The following is a 13,786-nucleotide window of genomic DNA, read 5'->3' as shown; positions in this document are numbered from 1 at the left end:
CAAGGAGCTGGTGGCGTCACTGTCCCTGGGGGCATTCAAGGAAAGGTTGGACCTGGTGCTTGGGGATGCGGTTTGGCGGGTGATGGCAGTGGAAGGGTCTGTTTAAAGTTGGACGTGGTGCTTAGCGACACGGTTTAGTGGGTGATGGTGGTAGGGGGCCGGCTGGTCCTGATAACCTTGGAGCTCTTCTCCAACCCTAACGATTCTACGAGGGATCACAACGCGCCGCCTCCCCCACGGCCAGGCCCCGGCGGGGCCCGCAGCGCGCCCGGCCCCAGCCGCGGGGCAGGGGGCGAGCAGCAGCCCCCGCCCCGCGCCGCGCCGCGCCGAGCCGTTCCGACGCGACCGGCGCCGCCCGCCCCTCACACCGCGCCCTCGGCGCGGGGCGGCGCCGGGCGGGCGGCGCGGGGCTGCCGGGAGCTGTAGTCGGCGGCGGGGCCCGCTCCGCTCGGCGCCCGGCGGAGGATGGCCGCCCGCTCCCTGCCGGCCGCCCGGCGCCGCCTCGGGGCCCTGCTCTCCCTCGGCGCGCCCCGGCTCGGCAGGTACGGGGGCACGGGGGGCACGGCCTCCGGGGAAGGGGACGGGACGTGGCGGCGGCGGCGCCGGGCCTGGCCCGCGGTGGGGCCCGGGGAAGCAGGGAGCGGGCCCGGGGTGCGCCGAGCCGCCCGGAGGGGTCCCGGTGCGGGTAGGGGAAGGAGGTGAGCGCTCCCCGGGCTGGCTCTGTCCCGGGAGAGTGAAATCTCCCCGCAGGGAGAGGTGGCCCTGTGGTCAGCGAGTCACGCCGGCCGCTGTTTCCTGCTGCCGCACCACGGGCGGCAGCCCCTGTGCCTCCCTGGCGGTCACTCGCGCGCACCCAGGCTTGTGGGCCGCTCGTTCACGGACTGAGGTGCCACATCTTTAGTGTCCTCGGGTTTTTGGTAATGGGACAGCACCCGTGCCATAGTAGCTCTTTCTGTGTGGTTTGGGAAGAGAGTCAAATTAATTTTGTTAATATTTAGACAGAGTGTCCAGGCATGTTTTTGGACACCGTGGAATATGGCTTTTAAAAGGGCGGTGAGATCCATAGCAGTTGCTTTGGTTAGTTGAATGAAATGCAGGCAGCTGAAAACCAATAAAAAAAAAAATAAAACATATGTTAGTCTATTCTAAAATTTTTTCTCTAAAAGAAGCCATGTAAATGTAATAAAACAATTCTAGAGCACATAACAGAAACAGCTGGGTTTGGGACTGAATGTGAAGACGTGTGTCTGAAAGTCCTTCCGCTTTCAAGTGCTTTCATGTGCGTGAAGACTGCTTGGCCCCTCTCAAAGCACGCAACAAGTCTGAAACAGGTGTGACTTCTCCTGGCAGAAACCAACCAGGCTTTGTTGGTAGAAAACAGCCAGAACCTGCCGTCGGCGTGAAGCTCCTCTTTGTGCAGGGGCGCTCCGTGGCTGCATCCGCACTGCAGCCAGCGGGAGCAGCTCGATGCAGGCAAGTGGTGGTGGGGACCAGGAGTCCACGTTTTGGGGACTTCTTCCACTGGACTGGCTGTAGTCTGGGTGTCTGCTGCCAATTTGGTGGTCATCATGTGCTAAGGTGCGCTGCAGAAGCTTGTTCTCCTGTTAGGTTTCATCGAAGAGGAATCCACAAAGTGTTCTCTTACACCGCTCCCAGATGAGACAGAGCACAGTGAGTGAGGATAATTAGATTTCTTCCCAAACACTGATGTAGATGGCTCTGTACCTCAGCTCTGGCATGCTTTGTCATGCAGATTTGGGAGGAGGAAGGAGAGTTTAAGGGAGAGGTGGGATAGGATCCTTGTGTTGGAAGGGGAAACAGCGTGGGTTTGGGGTGCTTGGGTATCGTGCCTGTGCTCCAGAAAGAGAGATCATTAAAATGTTAATCTTTAAGGACAACTGGCTTGAACCATGTGGCTACGGTCAAGGTCTCTCCTCCATCTATCTGTTTGCCCTTCTGTGACATCAGTTTGTAAATCTTTTTGAATCACCAGCTTAGTTGTACGATCCTTTCACACCCTTTGGGACTTCCCCATGTCTGTCACTTCAGGATGCGTCAACTTCCTCCCGTGGGATTCCTGCCTATTTTTAGGGCAGCTGTGATCAAGACTGTACTTAGAAGGTAGAGCACGGTGCAGCGGACAGACTGTAAACAGCACATGCCCTTGGTAGAAGCGTATTTCTTTCATCCTCAAGGAAGAAGTAAATGGAGCGACATTTTCAATTCTGCCTAATAATCCTTAAGAATTCCCTTTGGAATCAGTCTGGGACTCTTTTTTCTTGCCTCCAACTTTTACGGCAGGCTTGTCTGAACAGCCTGTGGCACCCGGGGCATTTCAATGCATGGGGGAGTGTTTTGTGGCTTGTTTTCACCAGCTGGAGAAAGGAGTCCATGCTCGCAGCTCTCTGCTTCACGTAGGCAGGTCCCCATGGTGGAGACACCAGCTCGCTCATGCCCCTCTCCTCCTACACACTGAAACACACCCCTTTCTGTAATGTGAATCACTTGCACAGGGAAATGACACAGTAAGCTTCGCTTCTTGGATGCAGAAGAGTTACCTCTCTTGGATAGTTTTGGTTTGGTTTGTTTGTTTTAAACTGCAGGTACCTAACCTGTGAGGTGCCAGGCAAGGCTGCTTTCTCAGCTGCATTGCAGCTTCTTTGGTTCATCTGAAGCAGGGCTGATTTCCGTTCCTGCAGCTCTTTAAATGAAATCCAAGAAGATAAAGGACAAAGCTTGTAGTTGATGCTTACCACAGGCACACATTTCCCCCCACAAATAAAGCTTTCCAGTTGCTTACAGGTCATGCATTGATATTTGAAGGCATGGTAAAAGGGGTACATCTCTTTCCTCACTTCTGGCTTAACTACTTTCTAAAATTTTGTAAAAGTGCTGGTTAACCAGTCACCAAAACAAATGAGACGAACATCATTCAAGGTGGGGTGTTGTGCCCCAAACAGATCTCTGCAGCCATGGCTAAAATGTTGGGCTTTCTCCTCTGAAGGCATTCCTGGGACCAGAGCTGCAGGGGCTGGGAAGCTCTTTAAAGGAGCGTCCTGCTCCAGAGTAAATACACTTAGTAAAGGCACTTTCAGGTCTGTATGTGATATGTAATGGTTTTGAAAAGGAACAGTTTGGCGTACAGACCACGTTTCAAGTACCCACTTAATGAAAAGTGGTATATGCAAACGTCTTCAAGTGGGAAAAGGGAGTCTATCATTAGTGCTGTGGGTGGTATAGCAACCTTGTATTAAAGATAAAATGAGGGAACATCTGGGCTACTAAGCAGGGAGTGGTAGGAGACGCTTGGTGGTCTTTGGGCAGATATATCTCTTAAAGTGTGCTTTGGTCAGAGAGATAAGGCAGTCTAAGCCATCGCTGCCACCCAACAAGAGATGCCTCTTCCTTTCCCCATGTTGCCCTTCTCACATCTCTCCAGGCTCCACACGTTGTCTGTTCTTCTGTGCTGGCACTTGCACTCATCAGATCTCTCAGCAAACCTATTTGAGGACACTGGACACAAAACGCTTCAGCAGGGGTAGTTTTTGGCAGGTCCCTGAAGGGACCTGAACCTTTGGAAGGTCCCTGAACCTTCATTCTGCAGGAGCTGCACAGTTCGGTACTGGACTAAGGGGCACGAACCCGTCCCATTCGGTTGCCACTGTAAGCTAGATCCGTACTTAGTGTATGTAAAAGCTGTGTGTTGCAGGGGGTGTTGCAAGCCCTGCTCTGCTCAGCTGAGGTCCTCCTAAGAAAGGAGAGGCTCGCTCTTCCTTGTCAAGACTATACTAAAATGTTTCCTCTTGGAAGCAAATTGAGCTTTCTTCTGCAGACCCTGTGCCTGTGTGAAATGTGAGGGGGAGGTGGGCTGAGGCTTTGCTGTCCAGGTCAGCTGTAAATGCAGGGGGTGCTTCTCTGCCTGGAGGAGGTGGGGTGAAAACTCTCCGCTTCGCTTCTGGAGCGACTGCGGTGTTGGTGGCAGTGAAGGGCGCTGTGGAAAAGCAGAGTGAAACACTGTCTATTTATTAAAGTGTCTAGCCTACTGCTTTTGATCGCCTTTAGATGAAACTGTTTTTAGCCAGATTTCTGCTATTTAGTTTTTGGGAAACCTGTGAGATAGTTACAGTATAGAATAAGCTTCTTGGCATCTAGGCAGTGTTGCTACAGCTCAATGCAATTATCTGACTCTTTGGTTGTTTCATAATTTCATCTGCAAGTTCTGGAGTCAGCATTCTGGATGAGTTTCACCTGCTGTACCAGCATGAATTTACCTTCTTAGAGGAGCAGGCGAGGCTCTGCCCATGTATCTAATTAAATGCTGCAGATTCACAGATCTACTGAATTTTGCTCGGAACATTTGTTTGTTATAAAATAATTCTTAAAACAGCTCTCTGCTACCTGCTCCTTTTCAAGACTGCCTTGCAAAAAAGTTTCTGAAGTTTACCATTCAGTATTGACTATCTGTACTGGGAAGTTAGCAAAATGCAACCAACAGCTTGTTTTCCTGTAAAAACCTGACTCTTTTTTAGTTACGTCCGGGAAGTGGCACACAGCCTCTGTAGTGATATGAGCCTAAAATAAAAGAATTTTTCAAAATGTCTGTCTGTGTTTTCTGTGCTAGTTGCCTATCTTTTCTGAAAAGAGCTAAAATTTTATCTAGAATCCTATGTACCTTTTTAAGAGAGTCTTTTAGAAATTACACTAAACAGGAATCTTTCTTTATGACCATGTTGTAACATAACTTTCTATTTTTTTTTTTGTCACTAGTTTGTACTTCAGGATGTCCCCATGTGTTTTCAGCACTGCAGCTCAGCAGAGAAGTACAGGAGATGAGTGTGGCCCAGAAGATCCCCGCGATGAGCCAAAGCATCCCCTTTCTGATTGTGCCTTAGAGCACAAAGCCATCAAATTGGAAGAGCAAGTCCGGGATTTAACTGTAAGTGTGCTGCTGGTGGCAGCGCTGTCTTTCATTCAGTCCCCTCGAGTTTGTCTTTCTGCCCTATCTTTTCCTCTAAGCACTGTAACATCCAAACGTCATCGCTGTGCTCTGGCAGCATTCAAAGCAGCAGTGCTCTAGGTGTTAGGGTACGCTGTGGAAGGAGTACAGTCTGCCTTTCCCAGAAACACAAGCTGTCAGTAGCTCCTGGGAGCAAGACACTGACAGTATGATCCTGGCAGGGAAAACTGTATGTGAGAGATGGGCTGTGGTCAGTTCTTTCACAATGCTGTGAAGAGGGAATGGCAGGAGCTTTGTCCTGACAAGTATTATATGTTGTAATGTGCTGGACCCAGATTGTCTGAGAAGGAAAGTTATCTTTGGCATCTAGCAGGGAAATGGAAGGGATCATTTTATAGGGAATTTTCAAATGTGAGTAAAGAGAGGAATAAATACTGAAGCATGGGGCAATTGTGAGGGTAATTGCCCAGAAAGTACTACTGCAACAAGTGATAAATCAGCTGGTTGCGGATCTGTTGCTAAGACTTGCCTGGTAGAGAAAGGAGCGTCTCAATAGGCGCAGTGAGTCATGCAAAAAGCAGCAGCCTGACAATGCGGCATCCAACTGAGCTGTGCCCTGAAAGCTTCTGGCCTTGACTTGGGTCTTTTGAGGGAGTTGCGGTTGTGCTGATTAATCAGTAGGAGAGGGCTTGGGTTTGCCTGTTCTAATGAAAACGCTGGAGCCCAGCGCAAACCTTCTGGTGTGAAATTGGTAATTTTTAAATGATTTCTAAGGGATTGCAAACTCAACAGGAAATCAGTTTTACTCCTTGTTTGATGTCTGCTCTTGCTATCATGGTTACAGGAGCGATACCGGAAAGCTTTGGCAGATTCTGAGAATGTCCGGAGGAGAACACAGAAGTTTGTGGAAGATGCCAAACTCTTTGGTAAGCAAAGTGAGGAAGAGCTGTGTTTACTGCAGTGGCCTGCCTGCCTGCTTGAACATAAAATGCTGCTCAGCAGCTTTTCTCTCCCCTCTCTGTCCTGCCCTTGTAAAGTCCGCACAGTGTTTGGCCTGGATTGTTGGTGTCTGGGCTTACTCACTATTTTTCTATATGTCCAGCTGCATCCTGTCAGTTTTATCTCAGTGACTGCTTTGTGATCTTTTCTAAATAAAATAGCTCCAGTGCAGTTGAGTGTAGTTCTACTGACTCCATGGAAATTACAGGTTCTTATGTATGCTGACAATTGGCTCTCGCAGGATGTATCTCATACTCTCAGCAATTTCATCAGGTTGTAATGTCCTGTTTTATCTTAACGACCTCTTCTCTTCTGCTCTATCTTTTAGGAGGTAGATCCTGTGAGGGACAAAGGTGGTAGGTTCCTGTATCAGATGGTCTTAAACATGTCTATAATAAACATTTTAGCATCAGTGAAGTGAGCTGGATCAGTAGCTTTGGCAACTGAGACAGGTGAAGGGGCACCTGTCATTGCACTCTGCCAGCACCATTTCTGAGAACGAGAAACCATTATTTTCTATAGCACGTGAATATCTGAAGGGTTTTTTTGTAGTTAATTCCAGTAGCTTTGAAATTAGAGCTGCTGTCGTTTTATTACCATTCTACCCATGGTGCTACAAAATGGCTGTTGAGTTCTGGGTTAATCAGCATTATTGGTTTGCAGTTTTTTTGAGTTGAGTTTTTGTATGCAGCCTGCTTTAGATTTGAAGAAAAATGAGTTTCTTTATTAGAAGTTGCTCATGGAGTGAGGCACATGGGGCTGTAGAGCATGAAAGCAGAGCCTGGTTTAAGAGGAGACAAGTTGGTAATTGGTCTGCTTCTGTCTGCTCCTTTGTTGCCTCTCCTTCATGCTTCTTCATTCTGTGTATGTTTGAACATGTATGTACAGGTGTAGACAGCACTGAACTATTGCTTCTCTTTCTCTCCTCTCTTTTCGTGGTATGTCTTTCCAGTAAATTAGTTATGGCATCATTATAACTGAGGGAGGTTGGTTTTCCTGAAGTTTCTGCACTGTGTAATATACTGTTTCTGGAAATGTGTATGATCTAAACACGTTTTTCTAATGAAAGACACTATGGCAGTTTTCATGACCAATTAAAGGACCATTTTATCCAGTCCTTCCACAGCAATTTTAACGTATGAATATGAATAAAATTGTGGATATACATATGGATGGCCATGTATTATATCAATTTCCCCCCATTTTGTTTGTTCCCTGTGTATAGGCATTTCTGTGAGTTGTTTGGCAAAACATTCAGGACTGTGGGACTGTTTGGAAGGGTATGGAACAGTGTTCTAAATGACAAGTCTTAGTCACAAGAACTTCTTGGAGTGAAATACTAATAATACTAATAATCGTTGATCTGTATAGATGTACCTTTCCTGCATATACCTTGATTTGGGGAGTCTTCATGATAGTACCCATGTAATGCTAAAGCTTTCGCTACAGGATACAGAAGGCACCATCTACTCTCATGTAAGAGTTGAAATCAATTAGTAGCTGTAATGGTGCTTTCAAACTTCCGTGACTTCGTGCCTGTTGTAGGCACTGTAGCTCTGTGTAGTCATTGTTCTTCATGTACTTCTTGCTTCGTTGTACGTGTAGGAATCCAGAGTTTCTGCAGGGACCTCGTGGAAGTAGCAGATATTTTGGAGAAGACTGCTGAGAGTGCTGCAGAAGAAGCAGAGCCTAGTAATCCAAATACAACTCTAAAGAAAATCTATGAAGGCCTGTCTCTCATAGAGGCCAAGTTGCAAAGTGTATTTGCCAAACATGGCCTTCAGAAGATGAACCCTGTTGGGGGCAAATATGATCCATACGACCATGAAATCGTCTGCCATGTACCAGCCGAGGGAATGCAGCCGGGCACGATAGCACTGGTGACTCAGGATGGCTACAAACTCCACGGTCGCACTATCAGACATGCACTCGTCGGCGTGGCGGTAGAGTCACAGGAATGACGTCTGCTTGCCTCCTTGGCATCTGGGACCTGACGGAGCTGAGGACCTCTCAGCACTCAGTGACAATGCAGCTGCATGTCTTTACTTATTTATTAAGCTAGGTTTGTATTGTACGTTGGCTTCTTTATAATGTGTGCAGTCATTTTGTCATTAATTATAAGGTACTTGTGTATTTAATGATCCTTTTTGGAGTACATGGAGTAGTACTAGGAGTTCTGCTATTTGTCAGGAACGTGGTACTATAGCTCCTTTCTCTGTTGCTCATTTCTCCATTAAAACTTGTACAGGGAAGGGGATATGAGAGAGAGAAATTCTCTGAGATTTAGGGAATCTTGTCTCTCAGCTCCATCTCTGAGACAGATGCCTGCAGTGGCCTTCAGGCAAGTAACTCCTCAGCCTCGGTTTCTGTATCTGTAATAAGGGAGTATAATAATACTTACTGACCTACCTCACAGGAGTGTGGTGAGGCTTTTTCTTGGCAAAGCACTCAGAAGAGGAAAAGCTCAAAGGGCTGAGTATTATTATCGGTCTGATTCTGGTGTCTTCCCTTGTCCCCAGAGCCCTTAGATGAGGATCAAGATGATCACTTGAATTGATATTTGGGGGCAATTTTTTTCTTACATCATTTCAGGAAAGTAATCCTGGATTAATGAAATCTCTGTCATGCTACAGTTGAATAGGGATGCAGCTTTAAATAGAATTCAGTTGTTGTATCAGACTTCAATGTGTTAGTATTTGTTCTCCAAGTAAAATTTCAGCTTGACACCTTGTTCCTTGAGGTAAAACAGGGAGTGATGGTTCTTGGTAGAGCCAGAAAACTCTTCTCAAATCTCTCTCCAACCAAAAAGTATATTTTATAGGAGAGTAATCTCTCTTCCCTGATGGGTATTTGTGCATCTTTCAAGCTTGATAAACTGTATGCTCTTTGTTGCAGCTTTCGGCAAAATGGAGATGTGCCCTTAAGTAGGAAATCTTGACTGTTTTATTTTCTGGAGCTCTCCAATAATGGTACTCAGATAACACTAACTTCCAGTTCATATTCAGATTCTACTTCTGTGTAGTCATAGCAAATATTAAACCTTCTGTTTATTTTTTTTCTTGACACAAGGAGAAAAATCATTTCTACTAGAAGTCTCAAGTGTCCTTGAAACAATTTTAGCAGCAGTGAGAAGAAAGCTGGAGAAGCAGAAGGCAGGGGAAGTGAAAGCTGACCTCAAGCCATCCTCCTAGTTGGAAGCATGTTGTCACAGTATGCCATATGTATTTCCCAGTGGTCCTTTTGCCTGGGAGTCCATTTATCTCAGCTGAAAGGATGCAGTCACCCAGTGAGATCAGAATTTAACCCTTTAGAGAACAGTAAGCAGAAGAGTGGCAAAAGAGTTACATAAGCCAGGCTGTGGTTTGCACTACGTAAAAAGCAAGCAGGCACGGTGGTTTTCAGGTTATTTCTTACAGATTCATTAATTCCTGCCTTTTTGCTTTCTGGAATTGGATCTGTGGCCTGACAGTTATTTGAGATCCACTTGCAAAAGCTCTTTATTTATGGTGGATGCCGTCACTGGTTTGGAAGAAAGCTTATTCTTCTCCCACTCCTTTGCAGGCTTCAGTTTCGTAATCCTTTTGTGATGGACTTCGAGATAACAGCAGCCTTCAATTAGCAGCTGTCAGCACTCTTGCATGTGAAGAGACTATGCAGAGCACATGCAGCTAATTGGCTGTCACTGCAGAATTTTTAGGAAGATGCACATTTTGAATATGCTTCATGCAAGCTCCTTTAGTGACAGCTGGATGGGGGTGACTCAGTAGTGGATACAAGTGCGGTTTTGTGCCTCATAGGTAGGTTTTCAGAGGGGTACTTGAGACTTCAACCCTGAAACAGTGCTTCATGGCAGCACTAGATCACTTTGGAAAAAGCTCTAGTTCAGTACTCTTGTTTCATCACACTGTTGGAAATTTTAGAGATATAGAGGACTTCCTGCTCATTGTCTTTGCTGACTGTACATACCAACTGGGTAACCAGGTTATGCTATTAATTGAGGCAGAGAACAGGTGAAATTTGTGATGTGGCAATGCAAGTCTTGCTGTTCTGCCTGGTGACTGCCTGCAGCCTGTTCTGTGGAAACTGTAGCTTCAGTTAGAGCAATTGGTTCTTCTCTGCCTCTTCAGTCCCTGGTATATCAGCTGAGTCTTTCTGCAAATACAAGGGGAGAGCTAGTTATGGAAACTAATTTGTAGTGTGAAATGTTAGTTATAAGAAACCAAACAAAACTACATCCATTTCACGTAACAGGTAGTTTTCAGTCATAGAAAGGCTGCAGCTTATCTGAGCCAGATATACAAGTAGCATGTGGCCAAAAGTAACGGGATACAAAGCATCTTTATACTGACCCACTGAGCAACCTGACTGTGAAAGTATGCTGCATCTGCTTGGTCCACCTTTGGACCACTTGCCAGGCCTGCCTGTGACCTCAGCTAGTATTCACCCTTTTTTGCCTTAAAGAAATACCCTAAAATGCACTCCAGACACTTTCCATCTGTAATAAGAGGTTATTGATTCAGTTTCTGTATCTGGGATCCGCTTTCAGTGAGGCATTGTTGTATGGCTGGAGCAGAGATCTGAGGTATCGGGTTCCCATGCAGTATTTATGAGCCTCCCACAGTCCTGGTTTAATTTGGGGCAAGCTTTTTTCCCAGTTCCTGCCTCAATTTTTAAAATCTATGAAACTTCTATAAGGTCTGATCGGGCTTTTATGATGGTTATTGCAAGATGTACCTATTGCTTAGAGACTTAGAGAAATTACCAAAGAGATAGATACCGTTACTGTTGTTTGTCCTAGTTTTCTGCTTAATTGCAATTGTGAAATGAGAATGAAGTAACCGAACCTTGATTCCAACGCAAAATTTAGATTACCTAAGCAAAATTTGATTCTCTTGCCTTTCAAGCACACTTAATGATCTCTCTTACTGTGGATGAGATTGCCTAAGGATGGAGTGAATTTCTCCTTTGCAGATTGTAGCTCCCGTGTCTTCCCCGGTTGCGTAAAGCTCGCACACTGAGTGCGGTGGGACAGAGTTCCCCTTGGTGCAGTTCCATCGTGCTCTGCAGTGACACCAAAGAGGAGTCTGATTCATGAGCTTCTTCTCTCCGGTAACTTTATTCGATGACTCTTGAGCTTGTAGAAGGGACAGAATAGCGGAGGAGAGGAACCTCTTACTGCGTACCTCTTACTCATTTCCACTCCGTTTGCCCAGCCATGAACTGAACTGGGAATGCGGACTAGATAACCCCTGCGTGCAATGGTGATGTGCGGACCTGCATTTCTGCTCTCAGAAAGAGGGCAGCCCTGCTGCACAGGGGCTCTGGCCTTGTTCTGTGACCCCGCCATATCGTGCCGGTGTCTTAGCTCTGACCAGGAGCAGTGCAGAATGTGAATGTTGCTTTGTGAACCTTAAGTTCTCAGTGCTTCATCAGCAGAGCTTCTGTTGAAAGAGAACAGCTGTGATAAATCAATGGCTATAAAAAGTCCTTTAAATTTAAAAAAAAAAAAATGTATTTGAGTTTTATATTGTGAATATTGTCTTTTTTTTTTATTTTAAAAGATGTTTTGATATTACTTGCAAAGTCAAATGAACAAAGCGTTGCTAATCTCCAAAAATCTTAATTCTGTTTAGTTGGTGGGAGACCTGTATATACTGTACGATTTTGTGTTTCTGTGCTCACCCAACGGTTCTGGCTGTATGAAAGAGGAAGACTCAAGTGTGGGAGCAGTGCAAATAATTGACAACAACATTTGAGTTAATGTTGGAAAGGGCTGATTTTCTTTAGATGTCCAGCTACTGTCCATTTGCTAATGATAATAATAAATAAAAAAGAATTGCAGTTGCTTCTTTTCCTTTTTCCCCCCTCCCCAAACTGCTGCTCATTCTGGCTGCTGCTTTAATTGAGTGGGACTGTGGATTGAAAGGTTTCTAGCTATTCCTGAGCTGGCTGTCTAAAGTAAGGGCTACAGTCCACTGCATTTGTTCGGCATTTTATGAACAACCCTTTAGGTGGACTCCAAGAAATTTGCATGTGCGGGCCATCTTTCCTCACACAGGTTGAGTCGCCAGGGGTTTCTGCACTGATGAACTGCCCACTTCTGTCATTTTCTGGTACTTTGTGCCTGCTTTCCTTTCTGTTCCTGGTTAAGTTCATTCACAGACCACTGTGTAGAGAAAAGCTCTCTGCCAACCTTTGGTGTTTCATTCTGCAGAACTCCTGACAGTTGAAATACATGTTATCTTGTGTTATTTTTGTCATTCTCTTCCCTCACAGCTTCATTTTGCTGCTTATTTCTCCTTTTGTGTGTGACATGTGGTAGCAAGCATACTGTACAGCAATTTAAGTGGTGTAATATACAGTGTGTTTTGGTGCTTATGGTATCCACAAGCGGGTTAGGATTTCAGGGGTTTGTTGGGGAGAACAGGCTTTCTCTCCAGGGTTGTGATTGCAGCAGATTTCTTCTCCCTTCCTGCATCCTCTGCAAAGATAGCCTGGCCTCCATTCCTCGTATTGCTGTAGTCTCTTTGTGTTGTGCTATGTCAGCAAGCCTTGCTTGCCTCATTTTCCTGAAGCTCTGAATGCCCCTGTGCACTTATCACTTAAAAGAAGAAAAAAGAAAAAGCCACTTTGTAAAAGAACATTATAAATGGCCTTTCTGGGATAAGACCTAAATCCTTGTGCTGAGGATCTGCCAGCAAAACCCCCTTGTGATTGTAGAGGCAACTTCCCACCATACAGGCTCTTCCTCATTCTGCCCAGGAGCAGCTGTGATTGCATTGCTTTGTGTGTGTGCTAACCAGCCGAGACCAGGAAATAGTGCTACCTGCTGTTGTGCTAGTAATTTCTGGCTCGTCTGGTTTTCTCTTCAGCAACAGTGAGAGTTGGGAGTTTTCAAATCACAACCACCTCCATCTGGAAAAAAAAAAAAAAAAAAAAACTTGTGTGTGAGCAAGAGACAGAGCGTTTTGCTTACTGCACGGAGCTGCAGAAGGGCTGCAGCCGGGGCTGGTCAGCCTTTCCAGCAGCAGCAGGGAACCAGAAGCTGTGCTGACCCGGGCTCCCCAGAGCTTTGCTGTAGGTACAGCCTGATTTCTTGTTGCCCTCAGCCATGGTGAAATCGGGACAGTTAAAGTAAGGGCTTGTTAAAACCTGAAGCACGCAGATGCATTTCTGTGCTGTGTTTTAAGCAACTTTGGGAACGTGGTTGCCCTGTGCTGGTGGGTCAGTACTGCTCACTGTAAACTTTAGGGGAGCTGAGCAGCAGCAAGAGCTTGGCCTGTGTCTCCCCCCTGTTCACACCTGCATTTTGGGATTGTGTTTGCTCCCCTACTCGGAACTTCCAAAGGGGCTCCTGACTGGGGGAAAGGGAGCCTCTGCGTGTGTTCTGGCTTTTCCCTCTCCTGTGATGGATTCCCAAATTTAATTTTGTCTTGGTAGAGAGCCAGCCCTTGGCTACAGCAGGCTCTAGGTGCTGTAATTACATGCACTTCCTGGTTTTGCTCAGATTTTGGTAGCCTTTGTATTCCAGGTAGCAGCAGGCTCCCAGACAGGATCCCCACGGCACAAGCGTCTTGCTGCCAGGCTCCTTGTTTTGCCCAGGGCAGAAACTACAAGCAAAAGCTTGAAATGCTGCTGCTGATGTACGAGTCACAGCAGAGCCCAGCCTCATGGCCAGGTGCTGAGCACCGTGTCCTCCTCCACATGCCAACTGAGTACAGGGAAAACGTGCTCCCACAGCAGCTTGGCCCGAGGGCAGTAAAGGTGGGCTTCTGCCACTTTGGAAGCCCAGCACTGTGCAGGAAGGTCCCGCACCGGGGCCTGTCGATG

The 13,786-nt window shown here is 46.5% G+C and overlaps 1 protein-coding gene across 1 annotated transcript; it reads left to right on the top strand.

Moving 5' to 3' along the window:
* Positions 1-376: 376 nt before the first annotated feature.
* Positions 377-11,797, top strand: GRPEL2 (GrpE like 2, mitochondrial). Its single transcript, XM_080554830.1, has 4 exons — positions 377-542; positions 4,768-4,936; positions 5,802-5,883; positions 7,562-11,797. Exons 1-4 carry the CDS (start codon positions 466-468, stop codon positions 7,915-7,917), a joined length of 684 nt encoding a protein of 227 aa, XP_080410956.1. The 5' UTR covers positions 377-465; the 3' UTR covers positions 7,918-11,797.
* The last annotated feature ends 1,989 nt before the right edge of the window (positions 11,798-13,786 follow it).

This window comes from Anser brachyrhynchus (assembly GCF_964034855.1).
Source record: "Anser brachyrhynchus genome assembly, chromosome: 14".
Classification (NCBI taxonomy): Eukaryota; Metazoa; Chordata; class Aves; order Anseriformes; family Anatidae; genus Anser; species Anser brachyrhynchus.
This window is presented reverse-complemented; position numbering and strand designations above follow the sequence as displayed.